At 40.2% G+C, this 21,997-nt stretch overlaps 4 protein-coding genes across 6 annotated transcripts in view; 2 read left to right on the top strand and 2 right to left on the bottom strand.

Annotated features, from left to right (window-relative positions):
- LOC135487086 (brefeldin A-inhibited guanine nucleotide-exchange protein 1-like) overlaps positions 1-2,872 on the bottom strand; it is a 31,980-nt gene extending 29,108 nt beyond the window's left edge. The window contains exons 1-4 of the mRNA XM_064770430.1: positions 2,638-2,872; positions 2,191-2,224; positions 1,688-1,832; positions 1,238-1,384 (exon numbers count right to left, since the gene is read on the bottom strand). Coding sequence (XP_064626500.1) covers positions 1,238-1,384; positions 1,688-1,832; positions 2,191-2,224; positions 2,638-2,761 — 450 coding nt within the window. The 5' untranslated portion in view covers positions 2,762-2,872. The remainder of the gene's footprint in view (positions 1-1,237; positions 1,385-1,687; positions 1,833-2,190; positions 2,225-2,637) is intronic.
- A 295-nt stretch (positions 2,873-3,167) lies between these two features.
- On the top strand, positions 3,168-6,647 carry LOC135487084 (COP9 signalosome complex subunit 5). Its single transcript, XM_064770428.1, has 8 exons — positions 3,168-3,455; positions 3,781-4,015; positions 4,332-4,460; positions 4,698-4,763; positions 4,953-5,038; positions 5,175-5,286; positions 5,488-5,636; positions 6,067-6,647. Exons 1-8 carry the CDS (start codon positions 3,322-3,324, stop codon positions 6,161-6,163), a joined length of 1,008 nt encoding a protein of 335 aa, XP_064626498.1. The 5' UTR covers positions 3,168-3,321; the 3' UTR covers positions 6,164-6,647.
- An 83-nt stretch (positions 6,648-6,730) lies between these two features.
- LOC135487081 (uncharacterized) lies at positions 6,731-12,707 on the bottom strand. The gene is made up of 9 exons (XM_064770424.1): positions 12,538-12,707; positions 11,417-11,659; positions 10,849-11,030; positions 10,321-10,435; positions 9,622-9,847; positions 9,131-9,276; positions 8,579-8,746; positions 8,185-8,325; positions 6,731-7,812 (listed from the first exon to the last, which is right to left on the bottom strand). Exons 2-9 carry the CDS (start codon positions 11,589-11,591, stop codon positions 7,343-7,345), a joined length of 1,623 nt encoding a protein of 540 aa, XP_064626494.1. The 5' UTR covers positions 11,592-11,659; positions 12,538-12,707; the 3' UTR covers positions 6,731-7,342.
- A 122-nt stretch (positions 12,708-12,829) lies between these two features.
- Positions 12,830-21,693, top strand: LOC135487079 (translation initiation factor eIF2B subunit beta-like). 3 transcript variants are annotated; one of them, XM_064770420.1, is made up of 14 exons: positions 12,830-12,932; positions 13,683-13,784; positions 14,700-14,786; positions 15,016-15,104; positions 15,412-15,442; positions 16,099-16,144; positions 16,368-16,427; positions 16,688-16,737; positions 17,172-17,268; positions 17,532-17,725; positions 20,219-20,279; positions 20,596-20,655; positions 20,863-20,999; positions 21,235-21,693. In XM_064770420.1, the coding sequence occupies exons 2-14, from the start codon at positions 13,714-13,716 to the stop codon at positions 21,305-21,307; spliced, it is 1,056 nt and encodes a 351-aa protein (XP_064626490.1). In that variant the 5' UTR covers positions 12,830-12,932; positions 13,683-13,713; the 3' UTR covers positions 21,308-21,693. The 3 variants fall into 3 exon arrangements, with proteins under 3 accessions (XP_064626490.1, XP_064626491.1, XP_064626492.1); XM_064770421.1 differs by lacking the exon at positions 12,830-12,932 and adding an exon at positions 13,462-13,479; XM_064770422.1 differs by lacking the exons at positions 12,830-12,932; positions 13,683-13,784 and adding an exon at positions 13,837-14,395.
- Positions 21,694-21,997: the final 304 nt, after the last annotated feature.

Raw genomic sequence — 21,997 nt, 5'->3', positions numbered from 1 at the left:
GTTCAGACACTTGGTTCGCCTGTTCAGACACTTGGTTCGCCTGTTCAGACACTTGGTTCCCCTGTTCAGTCACTTGGTTCCCCTGTTCAGACACTTGGTTCCCCTGTTCAGACACTTGGTTCCCTGCTGTTTGCCCTCTCAGATGAGGAACCAATCCAGTGTACTACAGTGTGTGTATTGTAAGACCAGGAGATCGTTGAAACAATCAATGATTGTTTGATATATCGTTGGTTTTAGTAACTCTCATCGAGAGCAATGGTACAGCTGCGTCAGCCACATAATTCATCATACTCGGACAATCTACATTATCTTTATTTTAATTTTATGATCTTCAAATGTTGAGAATGAGATAGAGTTGAATCAAAAAGGCATGTAAATTGCAAACATCAGACGACCCAGACAATGATGGCTTACATCACCGGCAAGTCATGTTCTAATTGGATGAGCAGGCTCTAATATATACACAACGTACTTTCAAAAAAAAGAATTGTCACTCATGACTGCATTATAATACAATGGGTGTCAATACTGCCATTATTATAGGGATAATGCATTTTTGCATGAGATTAAGATGACTCATTTATAACAATCTGTTTATGGCCTATATAGGTTTCATGTATTCATAATGTATTGCGAGCACACATGTTGGTCTTGTAGGCTCTGCATGGCCACATGGCATATGCGCACACATGCATGGAGATCACATGGTGCATTCAATCAATCCAACAACAATGCCATGTCAAGCAGGGAATATGTGCACATGGGCCTACCACTACCAGGGACCGGCCACACACAATACGTCCACATGTACATGAATAGACAAGGCTTTACTCAGGTGATCAGGAAATGGACTATTTTGTTTCAAAGAATAAAACATGTTATATTTATCCAATGGCAAACTATGAATTGGCACCCAATGGTTTTTAACTTCTCAGTGAGAAGGAGAAAATATGCATAAATCAGAAGAAAACAGACCTTTTTTCACAATGATTTGGGATGTGAAGCATGTAGGGCATACCCAACATATTTATGTTTATGATGATGAATCAAAAACCTTCCCCTGTTTCATGCAAGATCAGCTGATCCCTTCATCAGCATCTTTTCTTCACATAAAAGGCTCTGTAATGGCAACACCAATCAGACAAAGAAGTACTAACAAAGGTAGGAAATTTCAGACTTCATAAAGGTTCATGTGACAATTCTGCTATAGGGTTTATTGAAATGAAATGACTTTTACCTTGATGATCTGAAGCTGAACTCCCTCATCTGTTTGTGGTCCATTGAAACATTGACATATCGTCTCTACAATCCTGTCAATCAGACGCTTGGCTGGGTTTGTGCTGTCAACTGCATTGCCTGTCAGATGACCATACGCAATCAGTTTCTGAAAAGTCAAGATATTCCACAATTTACATGTTACTGCAACTGTTGTTAAAAGGACCATGTTGCAGATATGTAAAGTAAAGACTGAAATCTCAAATCGCAGATAGACATCTTCTCTACTGACTACTGTTCAGCACATTATTTGATGAATGAGACAATGATCTTGTTGTGACAATGTTTCAATGACAACTGTCTATCATTCCAGGTTGATATTTTTGTCCCAACAACTGCAGCATTGTCTCCTTTTCAAAATAATGCGAATCTTGCAAACAGAATCACTTAAAGTTTGGAATGCGAGTTTTACCTGAAGGCAGTCGAGTGCAGCAATGACAATGCGGGGACATTTGGACTGACATGCCAATTCAAACGGCAGAAAGTAGCGATCTGCCTCAATGAAACCAGTCGTATTCTTCAACTCTGGAACAACTGCTGAGGCATTCCTTTCGAGGCTGTAAGGATAAAGATGAGGTCATTTCAGAGAGAAAACCCACAGCTCTGATTTCTCCTGTATGTGTATGTATATATTTGTTCATCAGAGGACATAACAAAAGTCAGTTTGAAGTAATCTTTGACTAAGTACATATGTAAGCATTGATAATGTAAGGGTCTGTCTGCGCACACCAACAAACTGACAAATTTCAGAGTGATACTTATCAATAACATACATGTAATTCATAGTCCTCATCAAACCTTTATCTTGTTCAACGAAAAATTAATTCCCACAATGTAACGTTTGGCTGGCCAAACACATCTAAGAATAAGAGTCACTTTTCTATCTCAGTGAATCATAGCCATTGCAATACTCACCTAGACTGTAGCTTGGTGTCATTCTTTATTTCCTCTGAAAATAAGGGAAATCATACATCGAATCAAATGAAATAAGGATGGCTATCCATCCTGCAGTGCAAGGTTGTGCAACAGACATCGATTTTGTCTGAGTCTTGACGTCATTTCAGTTTCAGTCGATATGACATACTTTCTGAGTTATGGTTAGTCTGAGTGCAGAGCGCTATAAACCAACTTAATTTCACCTACGGCTCCGGCTCACCCCGCCTAGCCCATGTCATGTGGCCATCATCTTGGCCTGGGGAAATATACACATAGGCCTATTCCTTTGGAATCATTAAAACCAACACTAACAGAAGTAGGCTACTCAAGCCATGAAACAACATAGCCTAGGTGTAAACAGATGTTCAATATACGAAATTTACGTCGACAGCCTACATTAAAAACAAACAACACAAATATTCTCACCAAGTGCCACCTCACAAGCCTTTTTCAGCTGGGAGTGATGCGCTTTCCGGATCTCTTTATCCGTTAGAATCTTCTCTAATGCACGAGTTAAAAACATTTCCTTGGCTGGCTTTTTGTCCTGCATAGTTTTGACATTCTAAAATGTATTGAAATTGCCGATGAACCCCAGGAAATTAGGAATATTTGAAGGGTCAAAATATGCAAAATTATTTCTCAGATTCGGCCACCATCTTGTACCGACAGTCACGTGACAGGTGACATGAATTGCGGTCGTTTCGACTGGGGGCGAAAATGTCAGGGAGCGAAACGACCGAATACCGGTGATATCACGGTGAAAGTTAGAGGCTCATTCGCAATACTCGATTACTTTTCAACTAAAAACTCTGTATTTCTCAATAAATGAGCAATTATGATTAATGAATACCACATAATTCAACTTATGATATCCATATTAGTAGTTTTTGTTATCTTAATTTGTAATGATGCGGCTAAATTAAAAGTTAGAAATTTTGTGTTAGAATCGGCGACTGGATAGTTGATTCGTGATCCAAGATGGTTTCCAATTTTTGAGATTTGCAATTTTTCACTGAATAAAGTCAATATTTCTCAAAATTTCAGCAGCGAATTGTAACATAAGATATTTTAGTATACACACTTGATATTGGCCCTTACTAAAAACATAAAATGGATTCCCAAAATGCCCAGAAAACTTGGGAGATGAGCAATAATATTGAAAATGTCAACGTTGTTGAGGAAATCTACAGATATGACAAAAAACAACAACAGGATATCCTTACAGCTAAACCATGGGAGAAAGAGTAAGCTGATATGCTGGTTCGATGAATAACAAATATCGTTGATAATCTCTGTAAGGTAGAATGACTTTGAAGGATGCCATTGACAGAAAAGGGCCGGCTGGGGATCCCGGGAAGGACCAGGGCTTGGCCGGGGGGGGGGGGGGGCAGTGGGAAACCATAATGTCCACGCTCTATTGAAAACTGAAAGTATTTGTCATGCTGTAAATGTAATGAATTCAAAGTTGTCTTGGAGCAACATTGTGATCCTCTTGGTAATGACAAGAAAAAAAACTGGCCTGGATTTATCATTAATCATAATGTTCTCACACTTTTCTCCAACTTTCAGTCCACATTATTTCAAGCACATAAAGATCTCAGCTCTTGCCTTGCTGAAGATGGTGATGCATTCCAGATCGGGTGGTAATTTAGAAGTGATGGGTCTCTTGCTTGGAAAGGTTGATGGTAATACAATGATTACCATGGACAGCTTTGCCTTGCCAGTAGAGGGTACAGAGACAAGAGTAAATGCCCAGGCACAGGCCTACGAGTACATGGCTGCATACACTGAAGCTGCAAAACAGGTAAGTGTACCTGTCTCTCTGTGACAGAACATACTCTATTACTGCTGACTTTGGGAAACATAGATACTGGCTACATTGCTAACTGGTGCATCCATGGATTGGAAATTAAACTCTGGGGATCAAGAGAGGAACAAGATATGAATAATGCCATGGTTATGAGGAATATAGGCCTGGATTTGTTTTGTAGCTGTGCTAAAATGTGAATGCTGAAAAAGAAGACTTGAAGCATTCAAATAAATAAGATCATGAAAAGTTCCTGGATATTGTCTTCTGATTCATTAAACCTGTCATTACATTTCTCAATGTAAACTTTCAGGTTGGACGACTGGAGAATGTGATAGGCTGGTACCACAGCCATCCTGGTTATGGTTGTTGGTTGTCTGGCATTGATGTCAGTACACAGATGCTGAACCAGCAGTTCCAAGAGCCGTTTGTGGCAATTGTGGTAAGTATACTTTCTAAACATATGTCGGATAGATATACTCTGGAGTTCACTCTTTTCACATCATTTTACATTAGCTTCGAATGCTATGCGTAATATGTCCTTGCAAAACCAGTCTAATGGTCAATAAAGTGAATTTCAAATTGCTGAATGATCTTTGATTTCATCCACCATAGAACACACAAAGGCTGGCTTCGTGCTGAAGGTTTATTATCTTCGAATCTTTTTGGGCTTTTTCAGGTGGATCCTGTGAGAACCATCTCAGCTGGGAAAGTCAACATTGGTGCTTTTAGGACATATCCAAAGGTAGGATGTTACAAATAGCCTCACATTTGCAAAGAACTTCTGTTGACCGTATTTGCTGTGTGCACTTGTATCTGAGTGAAAGTTATAGTGACTGTTGATCTTTTGTTGCTCACTGTAATTTTCCTCCCATTGGAGCATTTCTACACATTGTACATGAAACCTTTAATTCAGTTCTGTCTATTTTTGCAGGGCTATAAGCCTCCAGAGGAGGGACCATCAGAATACCAGTCGATTCCTCTCAGCAAAATTGAAGATTTTGGTGTCCATTGTAAACAGTAAGTTAAATACATGTCGATGTCAAAACAACTACTGATAGTTTGGTCTCATGATTTCCAGGTGGACATTGTGACATTTGTCTAACAGTAAGGTCATTATGTTTCGCAATAAAGTATTTAATCTATTTCCTTGCAGGTACTATTCACTGGAGGTGTCTTATTTCAAGTCTATCTTAGACAAGAAACTCTTAGAATCATTATGGAACAAATACTGGGTGAACACTCTGAGCTCAAGCAGTCTGCTGGCGGTAATATAGTCATTTTTCACTGTTTCCTCAGATAACTTGTCATATATGAGACTTGCTTTGAATGTCTTATCTCTCTGTTAAATATTTAATTTTCCTCTCTTCATTTGTAAAATCATGGGATTCCATTGAATAAGGGCCTTACTGAATTGGAAGCTTGCTGAAACTAACTTGTTGGAACATAGACTGATGATGTTCTTTCAGAATGCTGAATATACCACTGGTCAGATCTTTGACTTGGCTGATAAACTGGAGCAGTCCGAGGCACAGCTGGGAAGGGGCGGCTTCATGCTCGGCATAGATTCACACGAGAAGAAATCAGAAGATAAACTTGCCAAGGCCACAAAGGATGGGTGAGATTTCCTTTGGATAGTACTTTTGGCATATTTTATCACCAGAATATAATATTTCTGGATATTTCATCATGATCAAGCAAGAGGACCCCTTGTGAAAATAATGGTATTGAGAGCCATCAAATTGACAGGTTCTGCTGTGTTCTCCATGTATGGAGAACAAATTAAACATTTTGAGTGTTTTGAGATAACCAGAAGATGTAATAGAGATTCTGGTGCTATTGAGAGGTTTCCTTCTGTCGGTTACAGGTCTTCAGTAGGCAATATATCTAGACACAAAGCCTGTACTACATGTAGTGTCAGTCAGGAGTCACTTAACTTTATAGGTGGCAGCACCAAATCTGTTATGATATATTCTGTTGCAATGCTAAATCTGCTGCCTTGAATGTTGTGACAGCTTTCATCTTGTTTCATAATGATCTTCTTACAGATGCAAGACTGTTATCGAGGCAATGCATGGATTGATGTCACAGGTGATCAAGGACAAACTCTTCAACAAGGTCCATGTCCCAACACCAGCACAATAACAACTGATATGGAAGTTGTGAATATGCAGGACACTGGATTACTGGATTCTGTTTAGCTGCAATGGATGCAAAGAATGTGCTGTTGATAAGAGCTGTGCTAGTTGACATGAGACTCGTTGGAATTACTGTTGCCAACATTATGGATTATGATAGTGTTCTTCGACTCCAAGGACCTTCGGTCACTAAAGTCACTGGCATTGGACTGGGTAACTTGACTATCAGGATTACGCTTCAATCCGAATGGACAGGAAATTGTTGGACGATTACAAATCACTTTGAATAGCTTGGTTAAGAGCATTCCTCGTACTCTGAAATGTGCAGATCTGAACAGTGCTTCAAGTTTCTGTTTGTCTGACAGCACTGCAAGTGATGTGTTGAAGAGTTTGGTATGTTTTCCTCCTCATCATCCTGTAAAGTCTTCAAGACTCGGACATGTACACGAATGTGGAAGATCGTTTTGTACAATAAAAAGTTGTAAAATTCACATATGAGTTTCCAGTTTATGACTGAAAGCCGTAACCATCATCACCGTCATCAGTACTCGGGTGAAAGTTGTGATCATAGAATCTACAATATACATGACAGATTAATGAACATCGATTCCACCATACGCCATCTGTGATTCTATGACGGATAATCTCCATGACAATCTTGATCAGAGGGAAAAACTAACCAATGCAGCGATTTTATCAAAAGAAGTTTATTTCTTTACAAAATAATAGAAATATAGAAGGCTTTGCATCGATGTAATGATGAAGTGACAGCTACTCTTAACACTTCTTATACAGGAGGAAGATCTCATTGTAATGCCAGCGCATCATGTATAGGGGGCAGTCCTGATATGTATCCGAAAATGCACACAAGCATTCTAAAAGCCATAGGCAAAACCTGTTGTGTCCACTAAATAGGAACTCCGTCCACATTGTTGGTGAGAGCCCGGTATTCACTCAAGACAATCCACTTGATAAGAGAACATGCAGGGACAATACCACCTGTAGACAAGTGAGAAAGTACTAACAGCCGTCCTGAATGACCACCTGTAACAAGACCGACCAAACATTGCCTGGTCACAGATGTTCAATTACATGTTTAACCAAACGAAAGAAAGGTCATTGTCCTCAATATACTCGTAGTTTGTTTCAATCTGTCCTGTACGATATGATATCAAATTACAAAACGTTAACAACAAACTGCAATTGTGCCCTGGTCTCCCCCACCCTCTGATCTATGAGGTCGACTTTCGGAATTCTCAGGTGGCGCCCTTTCATTTCTTGGCGGTAGATACAAACGTAACTGTTTCCAAAATTTAGCAAAAACTTTTGTTTTGTTGGCGTTCAAAACGATTCTCCCCTCTATTTTCTCATCATAGTCTTCACACCAATGCAGCGTCTTTCCAAGACGAAGCCAGCTCCGGCCAGCATTTTTCACAGACTTGTGCAAAACTTCAATGTTTGGTATGACATCATTCGATTCCCATAATCGGTTGGGTATATCGTGATAATGAATGTAGATAACGTCGTTGTTGCGTTTTTCGGCAATGATGTAATTGTGAATGGTTCCGCACTTCTGCTCTGCGAGGAAATTTGCTGAGACAATCCACACAAGTTTCCTTGATTTCCGCACTCCTTCCATCCATGCTGCATCTTCATCTGGAAGTGATACACTCATTTAAAAATCGATAAACAAATACCGGTAGGCCTAGCACATGATTCAAAATTTCAAAGTCACCGTCATGCTTTCCACGCCTTATTTGAGGAAGCTTTTTGCTCCAATTATAAAAGTGATGCTCCTAGTCACTAATTGCTCTGGGCTTCAGATGACCTGCAAGGCTCAGGCAATAACCTAGCAGACTTGAACTTTTATAACTGATTGATTACTGAAAGATACATCACTTTCATGATGATTTATTATGCTGATATGCATAGAAAGTATATTGAAATGCATTTTCACAATTTACACTATAGCCCATGTTGCAGCAGATGAAGTTGGCACAATCATTATGATGAAGATGTTTTACTTACAACCAATCTCTAAATCTCTTTTCGGCAGGAAGACTCTATAGTGCCACCTATCTTCAAGATTGGCAGCTAAGACATCACGGACAAAGTTGTAATCATCTGATGAATGGATGAGGATAAGGTCGTGCAAATATTCAAAGTTTTCTGGAATAAGACAAACAAGCTCATTAATTAGTCTGCCAGGGAGAGAAAACTTATAACAATGAAATCAATCCAAAACTCCACCTGACAATAAAGGACATCAGTTTCATGCTGCAGGTATACTCATTCATGAAAATAGAGAAACCCTTTTTCACTGTAGAAGCAAGTTCATACAATTGTGGTAACTTGACCTGATGATAGTAGTCATACACCTCCCTCTCAGGAACCTTCATCTAGAGGATCAAGTATGCAGTACCTTGCTGTGGTCTTTTCCCGTACTTGGTGTGATGAAGGAGTAATATTTCAAGACGGTAGACCCAGAGGAGGAGTAACGTAATGATGGTGACACCAACAGCAGACAATACCACTGACAGAATCAGTTTCAGACTTGCTGGCTCCGTTTTAACGACTGTTTGAGGTTTTACTGAAAAGAGAGTGAGCAAAAATATTCACAAGGACAAAGATGTGGCACATGCATGTCATTTTACTGTACACAGAACACTCGCAGAAATGTCACAGTTCATAGTATTTGGAAAATCTTGATCAGAAACCTGCAAGGAATGCTTGCTTCGCCAGGCCTGGGCCCCGCACACTAATAAGGTGAAGGGACTGGGTGTAAAGACCTAGGCAAACAAAAGACTTCAACAAAGAGGACTACAACAGACTCCTTCCTCTAGCCTCAGGCCAAACCAAGGCATTCGGCCAACAACCCCAGTCCAAGTGGAGCCAAACCATAGTGGCACATCTCATCCCACCTCTCTGGAGCTCTTTCTGGAGATGATACCCTTCATGGGCAAAATAAACCTACTTGGTGCTTGTAATCCAACTACCATGGTGGTGTAGTCTCTATTATTCTTGGACGCCTTGCAACACCACTGTCGCCCAAAATCGCTCTCTGTTATGTTCGTGAGTAAGAGATCTCCACTCATTAAGAGACGGTCTTCACCCGTAGCTCTGAAAGAAATATGATATCAATGAAGTTGTTTTATTCATTCATAAATGGATGCTCCTTGGCAATTTAAACAGTGCTGGTCTTTATTTGAAAATCTTTAATGAGCGTTGCACCACCCTCTTATTGATGGGAATCTCAGGGGAAACCATCATTTCATCCATGACAACTCTCAAAAAGGACAGCTTTATGTCGAGCTTCAGGGGGGGGGGGGGGGGAATCTCTCGATGGTAGAGCAGTGGGCTGGCAATCTAAAGATCTTTAGTTCAAATCCCAGTCAAGGTAAATTGATGTTTCTGTCCTTCATTCATTTAATCTTTCATTCTAAAGAAAAACCTGTGTCAACTCACATTGTTTTTGCATCTGTCTGATAATCTACATATTCTGAACAAGAACCGTTGACAGCTTCGATCCACCTTACCACCGCTAATGGATCAACAAACATGCCACACTTCTTTCCGAATGACACCAAACATGTTATCGTTTTATCTTCGCCAATTCGTCCAACATATACAGTGTCATTTTGGTGGGGATTGCCAAATACTGGAGTAGCTTCTGTGTTACAAACTGGAGGGTCTGCAATTTGAGAAGAATCGTAAAATAGATCTTTCTGTGAGTAACAAGGCTGCTCTTGATGGACAACAAATGAGCCCCTGTCACAAGGTTCAACTCAAGTTTATTCATAATGTGGCCAAATCATTTGTATTAGAACTTGATTGTTTTGTTATATACCTACAGTGATGACAGGAATGACGCCAAAGAGCTGTCAATTAGCTGTCAACCTGTTCAGGTGTCAATTTGTATACTCCCCAAAAGCAGTAGCCGCCAGTACATAGCTTTAAGTGAGGGCAGGCCCGCACACTCACTGGTCTTTGATAAGTCCTTGACTTAAAGCCTATACAAAACACCTGAGACTTTGTCCCGTAGCCCCAAACATTCTCCAGCCATAGTGCTCTGTTGATGACATCATCATCATCAAACATCACTAAATGCACACAACCCTGGACACTCTCCCCTTTGGACCATTAAATGAAGCATATATCTATTACCATCCATGATCACTCTGTATTCATGTGTAATCATCTGCTGTCCTTGGCGGCGACCTTCTGCTCTGCATTGGTAAACTCCTTCATCTTCTTTAGTGAACTTTCGGATTATGAGTTGCTGCCAATTCAAGAAAAACAAATATTTCAGTAGCTGAAAGAAGTTTAAGGACTGAGACGAGCAAGGTGAACCAGAGTTACTTTCACCAGGTGGCGGAAGTGTCTCCACAACGGAGGTATACTCTAATATGTCACGGTCCCATCGGTACAAGGAACAGTTTTATCATTATATCTAATTAGACTCCATTCTCTAACTTGCTCACCACCAACCTGGCCATCCGCACCAGCAACCATCATGACTTCTTAGGGATACAGGTCACAAATGAAGCTCCGGCTCTAAATCAGAACTGTGAGAGGGCACCATGCAGTAGAGCACCATGTAGTGTAGCTTGCTCAGTGACCTTTGTAAACAGGCTGATGACAGAGGCTCGAGGGTGGAGACTGATAAAAGATATCGCTGAGTATGCTTCGTACCTGTTGAGTCATATTGAGCATGATGCCAGCACCATACTTGATATTCTGCCAGACCGATCCTTCAGATTTCCGTCTCCATGAGATATTCCTGTATCCGCTAGCACAGCACCACAGCTGTTTGAAGCTACTGAGATAGGCAAACTCAATGTCTCCCATAGGTTTTGTCCAATTCAACGCAAGATCTGTAACAAGGATTGAACAGCCATTAGTTACTTTCAAGTTCACTACTTTAGTAGGAGTAGGAAAGATAAAGAGACTTTCATAACCGCAGTTATCTTAGGACGGGAAAATTATGGCTTTGGTTAATGTTTACTTAAATTAGTAGATGCCGACTAAAATAATTCAATGTTGTTTATCCATCATCATAAAATTTGCAGACGAAAAGTCCACTCTGAATGGCAAATAGTTTGGTATCTTGGCTTGAAGTGATTACCGCCAGGCATATAGTTTACCTCTCCATTTCACTGCCCCTGAAACATACCTTCCCAACTCCATCCCTGGCTCAGAGAGATGGGCATGTCCCATTGCCCATTTCTGCCACACACTCTTTGCCCAAAGGAACACTCACCGTTAGTCAATGGGCAGTAAGGAGGAGCACGTCTTGCCCCAACTATAGAATAAGGTGGAGCACCCACCGTCTGGGCAGCTACCTTCATGTCATCTTTCACACCAGTTACAATATTCCCCAAAACTTGGAGGAAAAGGATGGCCAGTGATGAGGCCCCGAGTCCAGGTAAAACCATGACAAAATCAATGACCGAGAACTTCTGTTTGTCGAATTGGCATCCACGAATGATTCATACAAGTTCACCTGAAAAGGAAACATTACCATGGATAGTGGTAAGTTATCAATAAAACAAATGATCCTTTTGTTCAGGTTTTCGTGCAGATAAAAGCCATTCTGTTAGTGTTATAACATGAATAAATGTTGGTGTTCTGAAGATTAACCCGGCAAGAGGTTGTAGATACAATGACATCACTAAATAAACATGGAGTGATTGCCATACCTTAGCCAATCAAAAGCAGCACATTAAGACCACTATCATCTACAGGTCCATATGTCATGTGAATGTCCACAAACTGTTTGCACAATAATACTTCGGTATGATGCTCCACAAGTGAACTCATCCTGATGCCATGCAACACAAAAGATTCTTGACATACCATGATTTTTTATGACTTTTCATGACCAAACCAGCTGACCTGATGGCGTTTGTCCAGGAAGCATGCAAGGCAAGGATGAATATGTCAATGAATTGAGGTCAGGGTGACAATGATTTTGACGTCTAGCCATTTACAATTTGATGAGGTAATCATTCTAAAATGTGGATGTGTGATGATGATTCTGGGAACCACATTATACATTATATTTGAGAACCACCTCAATATTTCATAACATTTGAAATTACATTGTACTTATAGGCCTACATAGAGCATGCATAGAGTCACTCATAATATACGACACTTAAGAAGTTGGCCCGGGCCAGGCCAACCCCTTACGGTATTATGAAGAAATACCGCAGTCAGGTCCTGTATAACGTAAAGACTATTAATGTTGAGCAAATACAACAACAGCCTCCCTAAAAATCATATAGATAAACCAATGTATGTATATATATATATAAAGATAGACTTAAGACTAGAGTAGAGCAGAGGAAATCGAGAAATTGACACAATGAAATGACTTACCCGTTGCTACATAACATTGTAGCCCTCTATAGACTAGCCCTAGTTACACTGTGTCCTACCCAGCACTTGATTACTTGAGATAACCGGATACAATCAATTTAGTGGCACATGAGCCAATTCATGAGTCTGCGGCCTTAATAGAGTGCACATGCCGATTGCTGGCATTTACTTCCTGGTTGAATAGTGGGTTAAACCCACTAATCTCACCCTTGGTTCCAATGAATGCACTGTCGAATGCTATTGGTATTGGAGCATTCAAATCTGGAAACGAGGATGGATGGTGCATGGTACTGCCTTCGCGCTGCAAGTCGCAAATAAAAATTATTTCTATAAATTTTTTAAAATTTCATGCTATTTCATGCTATTTCATCATTTTTTTTCCATTATTCTTTCATGTAAGTCCAATTTTACGATCCCTTTTTTATCCTTGTGTAAATAGGCATGCCGTTGTTGATGGTTTAACTGTCGTAAATCATTTGCAGCGTTTTTGCAATCGCTCACTTTGAAGTTAGGCCTACTACCGAAACCGACATCTCATCTGTGATAATAGTAATACGACACTTCGGAACTTCGGTCCCGGATATGACAATGGTAGGGTTTGTGCATAAAAGACATGACCTCTAACGCATATCTCCTCCTTAAAACCTCACTGCGTTGTGCACCTGATGTTGAATGATTTACGTCATTTGCTGGCTCTGTTGCCTTGGACTGTTAGTGTTACCAGTACCTGATTCCCAGATTGGTCAGTTCTGCACAAACCGTACATCATCACATCTGGGATCAAAGTTCCCAAGTGTCTAGAGGGAATTTGTGCTTCTTGATGTACTTGAAGATCAGTATAGATAGAATTGGAACATGGCAGTCATCTGAACCAACTCGGAAGCACCGAGGGCACTATCATCCAACGGAAGTCGGAATGCAATCACACAGCAGGCAGAGATGGTATTTCGTCGAAGCTTTCGGTCACTCACCTATGATGCATTAACCACAACCCCCCCCCCCTGCATCAGTTATGTACATGATTGAAAGCGGGGTGGATGCAGAAAGTATCTCATTCTCAAGACCAAGAGTCCAGACCATACCATGCCAGTTTTCTTTCCTCTCGTTCATAGAAAGTCAAACACAAGGCCATTCTCTCATTTCAGATATATTTTTTAGAAAGACAGAACACGCATAATGCCTTCAGTTGAACTCGAAGAGGATATTCAAGAAAGATTGGACACATTCATCAATGACCTAAAACAAGGGTAATTGTGATAGTTTCATCTCTGTTTACCTGTTTTGCTGAAGGTGAATCTTGTCAAGGCAAGGATTTAGAATCGGGAAGAAATGAATCAATGGACTTGACAATTGGGAATAAGCAGCTAACTCAGGGCTGTAGCTAGAGGCAGCCCCTAAGCTGCCTAAAGTAACCAAATTTTTGCCGATTTCTGAGCTGTATATATTAAAGAGGTGCTGCACCCCCTTCTCCATGACCAAAAAGCCAGCAGTGGGCCTGCTATTTTGGCTGGTTAACAGCGCTTCATGTAACTCAAGTAGTTCTTTTTTTCTGTGAAAGATGTCACTACTTGTAATCTGATCATTTGCTGTTGGCAATGTGAACATTCATTGTCCAAACAGCTGTTTAAACCTGCATAAAATCCAGGCAGATGTTGATTCTGTTAACTGTGCACTCTTACACTGTTGTGTACAGACCAACTGCAGCCATGTGTGTATGATGGACATTTTTGAAACTGCTGCTAACATAGTCTGCCATATGGAGAGTCATATGAGGACCTGTCAATCAATCACAATATCAATCAAGACAAATAATGGAAATGGATCATAAAGTGTACGATGAATACAAAACTGAATACAGGTATGAAGTAACCTTTTTTGGTTGAAATTGAAATCATTCTCAAATCTAATAGTTTGTAAGAGAGTTGTGTTACTTTCATCATTTTTGGGTCTTGGGCACGAAAGATTCTGAAGCCATAAAGGATACTGCTGCTGAGATCAGAAAAAATTACCTCAGAAAATTAACTTGATAATAAAGCCTGATCCCCTTCTTTGACCCCTGGGAGTACTCAGTGAAATATGGATATTCTTTTGTACTTTTGTCATCTTAGGATAGCTTTTCCTGAACAGTCCAACCTGGTAAAATAAACTGTTGCTCATTGCAGGAATGTGACTGGATCATACGATGTAGCGTACCGGACTGTACAACTTCTTCGGCGGTTGGTGGCTCAAACAAAATGGGCAAACGCCGGGTAGGTCGCATCCTCTTTTCATTCAGCCTCATGCAGAGCCTACCTGACTTGAAGAGTTGCATCAAGGAAGTACCGTAGTAATCTGTGCATGTGACCTGGAAAACCAAAACAAGTCTCTTCAAATGTTGGTCTTTGTATTGGTGTTAAGTTTCTGATACCATACTGTACTGTCTGGCTTTCGCCACTCTAGTCGAAGGAGCAAAGTATGAATGACACCTTTCTGTTTCAGGGAGCTGATGTTGATCATCCAGCGAGAGGGAAAGAAAATGATTGAAGCTCAGCCTTCAGAGACTGCTGCGGGAAATATGGTGCGAAGAGGTAAGCTATCCATTGCCAAACTATCACAAAAAACACATCCATTTCTTCCCAGCTGAAGTAATGAGTATAGTTGATGAGCATCTTTACCCCTGATGATGAGCATGACACGGGAAAACGAGGATTATGAATCAGAAGATTATCAATTGTTCATTTTATGACCAGTATCCCTTTCTTTTGTAAGGCTATGGCATCTCGCCTCATTCTTCCTTGAATGAAATTCATTGAATAGAAATAGAAAAGAAACAGCCTTAATCAGACCGCTAATTGCTTATGCCTATTTCACCAATGAACATCCATCTATTTTCAGTGTTAAAGATTATACGAGAAGAATATGCTGGGTAAGTTGATCTTGTGGAGTAATGGTACTATCGATATGGTTGACCTTGTGGAGTAATGGTACTATCGATATGGTTGATCTTGTGGAGTAATGGTACTATCGATATGGTTGACCTTGTGGAGTAATGGTACTATCGATATGGTTGACCTTGTGGAGTAATGGTACTATCGATATGGTTGATCTTGTGGAGTAATGGTACTATCGATATGGTTGACCTTGTGGAGTAATGGTACTATCGATATGGTTGATCTTGTGGAGTAATGGTACTATCGATATGGTTGACCTTGTGGAGTAATGGTACTATCGATATGGTTGACCTTGTGGAGTAATGGTACTATCGATATGGTTGATCTTGTGGAGTAATGGTACTATCGATATGGTTGACCTTGTGGAGTAATGGTACTATCGATATGGTTGACCTTGTGGAGTAATGGTACTATCGATATGGTTGATCTTGTGGAGTAATGGTACTATCGATATGGTTGACCTTGTGGAGTAATGGTACTATCGATATGGTTGACCTTGTGGAGTAATGGTAGATCAGACTGATTAGACTGATTAGACTGTAAGTCATCTGGCTAATAGACTCCACCAGTCTACTGATTCACTGTACCTTTTGCTAGTTTCATTGTGATATAAAATGTGATTATTTTTCAGATTAAGAGGGAAAAATGAAGAGGGTGATCCTCAGGAATCACTTCATGTAAGTTGACCATTTTGTGATGGAACTGTCCTCACAAGTAGAAAAGTCCCCTGCTGTATATGTTTATATTGCACTGGGGCCCTTCTTAGCTTATTGGCTGAAATGGAGATGATGGGGTTTGAATGATACTTGAACTCCATGTCTGTTGGGATCGTCAGACCAAAGTCTACAACAGTGTTCTTTCTTTAGGATTTACTGCTATAATCTCTCAATTATCTTTCAGAAACTTCTCACAGCAGAAGGCCATGCTGATGACTTCAGCATACCTCAAATACAGCTCAAGGTTGGTGATTTTACTCATTAGTAATGATGGTGTACAAGATAAGGTATTCTTGTTCACACCAAGACCAACAGCAGCCCAGCTGCACTTGAATAGTCACGAAATGCTAAAAAGTACAAGAGATGACTCTTTGATAAAAACAGTTGAACTCTATATTATTAATAACCATACTTCTGAACTTATGGACTAAAGGTGAAAATGCGATTGTAGTATGAAAAATGTTTGTCTGTGTGATTTTCTGTCCATTCTGTTCCATCTTTCAGCCTGCAGTTATTGAGGCGATAGGAGAGTTTATGACCGAACTAGAAACCAGGTGAGTTCTCTAATAAGTCGGAGTGGCATCTGAGTGGTTGAAATTAACATCAGTGCCAATCACCTCTAAGGTCGCAGGTTCAGTACCCCCTTACAACGGTCCACTTGGCACTTGTTCAAGTGAAAGAAAGGGCGTCTCAGACAGTGTAGGATCTCTGAGGTCTTGTGTTTCCTACTGAACTACAATACAAACCATTTAATGGGCACTTTCTGATTGTATCATTATTATGATAAACTCTTGGCTCTATGATCTATAGAGAGCAATGTAACCATAGTTACCCCCAATACATGTAGCCATTGTAAGGCTGTAGTGTATGGAACACAGACATGGTAAGGCACACCTTATCATTTATTGGTCATTCCATCTTGCCTGTAAGATTCCTAAACAAAACTAATGAAATATTCTACTGACTTTTGTGGTTGTTTTCATTTCAGTGCTGACAACATAGCTGTCCAAGCCATCGAACATATTCATTCGAATGAAGTCATTATGACGGCAGGAAAATCAAAAACAGTTGAAGCATTTCTAAAGGTTGATTTTTTGTAGCTTTTTTGTCGCACAGCCTTGGTTTCATGTCTCATTTGAAGGATGAAACAATTCCAGCAGTCTTGCTCAAGGACATCGAAACAGAACAGTGTGTACCCTTCCAGGATTTGAACATGACTGCTCTCCTATGAGTTCAGCACTCTAACCACTATGCCAATGATCTCCCTAAATGATTCCTATACAAATTTAACAATTGAAATTGTTATGTTACTTGAAATAATTTTCATGATTTCTGACCTCTGTTGCAGAGTGCTGCCAGAAAACGGAAGTTCCAGGTGATAGTTGTAGAGTGTGCACCCTTCTTCCACGGACATGAGTTAGCCAAAAGTTTAGCCGAGGCGAAGATAGAAACCACAGTCATCACCGACTCTGCTGTATTTGCCATCATGTCTCGAGTCAATAAGGTCATCATCGGGACGCATACCGTCATGGCCAATGGAGGGTAAGGAGAATTCAGAGTGACTGCATCAGGGTTTGATATGAAGTGGAATGAGAACCCCGAACCATAAAACCTAATGAACTAAAATATGATATCTATAATTGTTATTTATTTATTTACAAGCTATTTACAGTCTAGCACATTTTTCTGACAACTGTACAATATACAACTGTTTATTCAAGAGAGACCTATGACCCTTGCTGACAACTGTACAATATACAACTCTTTATTCAAGAGAGACCTATGACCCTTGCTGTGACAAATTGAATAGACATGCTGGTTTGTATCATTATTAAGAATTCTTTGTATTACAAGTCTTTGAATCAAACTCTTGTCTTCCAATTCGTCTGTGCCCCAGGCCAGTTTGATCAACAATAACACTGCCCATGTGGACATAGCACCCAATGTAATGAAAAATAGTCAAGTGAGAGTTTTTGTAGTAGCACATTTCAATGTTCGAGCAACTGATGCCCATGAAGCACACTTTAAAGCACAAGTCACTTTATAATCAATGATAGCACATTTGGATTTGACTGATTGTAGCACATTCAAAGTTCATGGTAGATCATGATGTTCATTGAAACTGAAGTTGACGTGATGATAGAGGTCGTCTGCTCTGCCTCTCAGATGATTTGGCTTTGGCGCGATAGTGTTTCAGATCATCTGAGTGATCCTGATGCAGCATGGGTTTGTACGTCTGTGGCACGCAACTTTCCATGTGTTGTTCGTAAAAGTTCTTGTATCCATCCTTGAGAACGTAAACCTCGGGATAGTGCAGATTCGGGTAATTCTCACGGTTCACTTCACGATCTTTGTTGCGTAAGAAACGAGCAAGCTTCGGTCCTCTCTCCGACGAGAACTCGCAATGGAAGATCACAACGTGACGTTTTTCTGCGTTGTTTACATGTTTGACTTTGGATAGGAATTCACACATAATGTCTTTGGTCGTATACAAGTTGATGCCTCCCTCAATATGGCCGCCATCGTACTCGTACGGGTATCGACAATCGATGATCGTGTAATCCTCAACGTTTTCGTATTCCTTGTTGAGCAGACGACACATGGTATCGGATGATATGTATTTAACATCGTGATGCTTGCCACTGACGCAGGGCAGGGAACAAGCCTGAGACAAGTCTCCGGAGAGATTCTCCTCCTCCAAACACCGATTCAGCGCACTGATCACCTTCAAATCACCATTGTCTGTTTTCATACTATTCCATTCACAGTTAGCAGTGTTCGAGATGACGTAGTCACCAAGTTTTCTACGTTTATTTTCCGTTGCGCCACGAGTAGGTTCCTTACGTTTCCTGGAGATGTCTCGTCTGTGGATCGTAAATGGCGTACTCTCTTTGATCAGCTGCCGACGAATTCCTACTTGTTGTGGTCGAGGGATAACCCTGGATTGGCAGTTGGTGTCTGGTGATAGCGTAAAGGAATTATCTAGTTTGGTGAAATGGTTGAGATTAGCAGTTTCAGATTCATCATCAGAGTCTGCTAAGTCAAACGATAACATGCGATTTATCGGTGAGCTCCTGTCGGTTAGTGAAATAGTTGCATGGGGAACCCGAGGTGGTGGCAAGCTCTCATCATCGGAGTCATCAAAGGTCAGGGCAGCAGGCAGAAGCATCTTTGGGGAGTTGTCACTTTGGCTGAAACGATGAGTCTGTCGTCTGGATCTTGGAACATTCATTCTTGTCTTAACAGAGATATCCATGATGGCATCGCCGACTTGAGTAAATGAAAACGCCTCTTCCTCAGAATAGGTCATGTGACTTATCATAGCTTCTTGAAACATGGTCATCGTGGTTAGTTACTCGTGGTGGTTTCTCAGTGAATGATGATCAGGAATCAGAAGTCTTGCCTTTTATATGAAATCACACATGATTTGCTAATCACAAACATGCCAGTCAATCTGACGTCTGCTTACAATATCATGATGTCACCCAGCTTGGGGAGTGATGACCTTGTGATGTCGTTACTTGACCTTCTGGTCACATCTGCTTCTCCTAACTTGTTATTGTTTACATCAAAAACTGATTCAAGTTTACATCTAATTAGGTGACATCCCATTGTACATTCAATCAATTTCTTTTGTCTAATAATCAGTGGAATTGATTAATTAGTAAGCAAAGGTCAGTGCTATAATCAAGGCTGGGTTTAATTAGTTAACAAAATTTAGAACTTTTAGTAATTAGTTATTAGGATTCCAGCACAATTGCACAGCAAACCATCTGATATAATCAGCCCTTCGTGAATTAGTAAATAAAATTCACTTATGTGTCTAATTGTTGGTTGATAATTAGTCAACAAAATTCATCTCAAACAAATGAAAAACTTCCAATTGATCTTTGGTGTTTTCTAATCTTGTCACTTTGTTACAGTAAAACCTGCAATGATTCCTTGTGTTGTAAATTTATGACTTTTAATCAAATTGTCAACAAAATTGTAATAAGTTGATGTTCGGCATTGAATTTAACTGAAAAACTTTTCCAGGTTAAAAGCCATCAATGGATGTGATGCTATTGCATTAGCAGCCAAATACCATTCTGTTCCTGTAAGTAATCTCATTTTCTCTGATATCTAGTAACAACAAACCAAAGTATTGTGGACATATCTTTCACTTCAATAAAGCAATTAGAAGCAAAAATCAGACCCTTCATCGCAAAAATTGGTACGTAGTGCCACACTTTGTATAGATGTGACACCAGGATATGGCCTAGTCATACAAAGGAGGTTGTGTGTTCCTTTGATGCCCAATGGCTCGTGAAGATACCCCATACAAATGTCTGTTCCCTGGCTGATATTTTCCCACGCGATCTGTTTTTGTGAGGACTTCTCATCATTTCTTGTAAAACCTCTTATTCTTTCAGTTGATTGTTTGTGCCGCTATGTTCAAGTTATCTCCTCAGTACCTTTGTTCGTATGATCAGGTACGTCACATTATCATTGCCCCATTTTAACCGCCATGTTCATGCTGATATCCACAAATGTAAACAAACCATAAACATATGGCTGTGAAATCTAAACTTTTGGCAGAGCTGATGGCTACTTGATCGCAACAGTCATGTAAGCCATGAAGACAACAATCATTTCAAATGACAACAAACTTCATCAATGTTGTGTTTTGTTTGTTTCAGGATGCATTCAATAAGTTTGTCAGCCCACAAGACGTCCTGAAGTTTTCAGAAGGAGAGATTGTCTCGAAGGCGCAGATTCAGAACCCAGTGTTTGATTATGTCCCACCGGAACTTGTGACTTTATACATTTCAAATATGTGAGTATTACATGAAGCAAGTTTTTTCATCCTTATCAGACTGCCTTAAGCAGTATGTAGTTAAGTCTTGTCATAGCCAAGTAGTTTGTGTCTCCGTAGTCATGTGAGACTCCTGTATACTAGACATCAGTGAGACTGGTTGTGACATATGCCCAAACCATTTCCACCCCTAAAAACTTAGTCCCTTGCTCAGAAACTGTGTTAACTCATTATTGTCTTCTCTTCTATTTTTCAGCGGAGGCAACGCACCATCATACGTTTATCGGTTACTTAGTGAACTGTATCATCCTGATGATCATGACTTATAGGAGTTGAAAGATGGAGGTGGAAGGCTATCCTAGGTTAGAGGCCCTCTTCGCTCCGACCTCCCTACTCGATATGTGAGAGAGGAAGGAGTGTCTTGAAAAGGCTGATGTATTAGGATGGTAGATGAGTAAACAGATCTGGCTACTTGCACTTTCACACTCAATCTCAATCATGGGTACTGTCAGGAAAGTTTGGACTGAAAGCTAAGGACCATCTAAGTTTACTTGACAACATGTAAGGCTAAACATGTTTAGTTGAGGGAGATGTGTTCAGGGATTTGGGGACATTGTTTCTTTGGTATCACATGATAGATTTCTGTAAGGAGTCGGGGAGTATCGAGTATTGTAAATAGAGCTGTCAATGTGATGATATTAAAACATTATGTTGACTTATCTGGTTCTTTTTATTTACTTTTGGGTTGTGAAAATGTCGCATTCCAAATATGATTGTGTCGAAGGAACCAGCTTTATGGAGACAAAGAACGGCTCTGAAGCACAGTTGAATTTATCAACTGATTGGAAGGACTGTCGGGCAAATGGCAAGAAGAAACTTATGTCGAGCCAGGCATCACTTTAGTCTTCAAGTAGATACACAATAAGATACACATGTACACTCCTGGGCTTATATTTAGGGTTATTCTTTTGGCTAAAGTTATGGTGGCCTGTCTGATGATGTGTCTTTGTCAAAGACTG

The sequence above is a fragment of the Lineus longissimus genome, chromosome 4, assembly GCF_910592395.1.
Source record: "Lineus longissimus chromosome 4, tnLinLong1.2, whole genome shotgun sequence".
Lineage (NCBI taxonomy): Eukaryota > Metazoa > Nemertea > Pilidiophora > Heteronemertea > Lineidae > Lineus > Lineus longissimus.
This window is presented reverse-complemented; position numbering and strand designations above follow the sequence as displayed.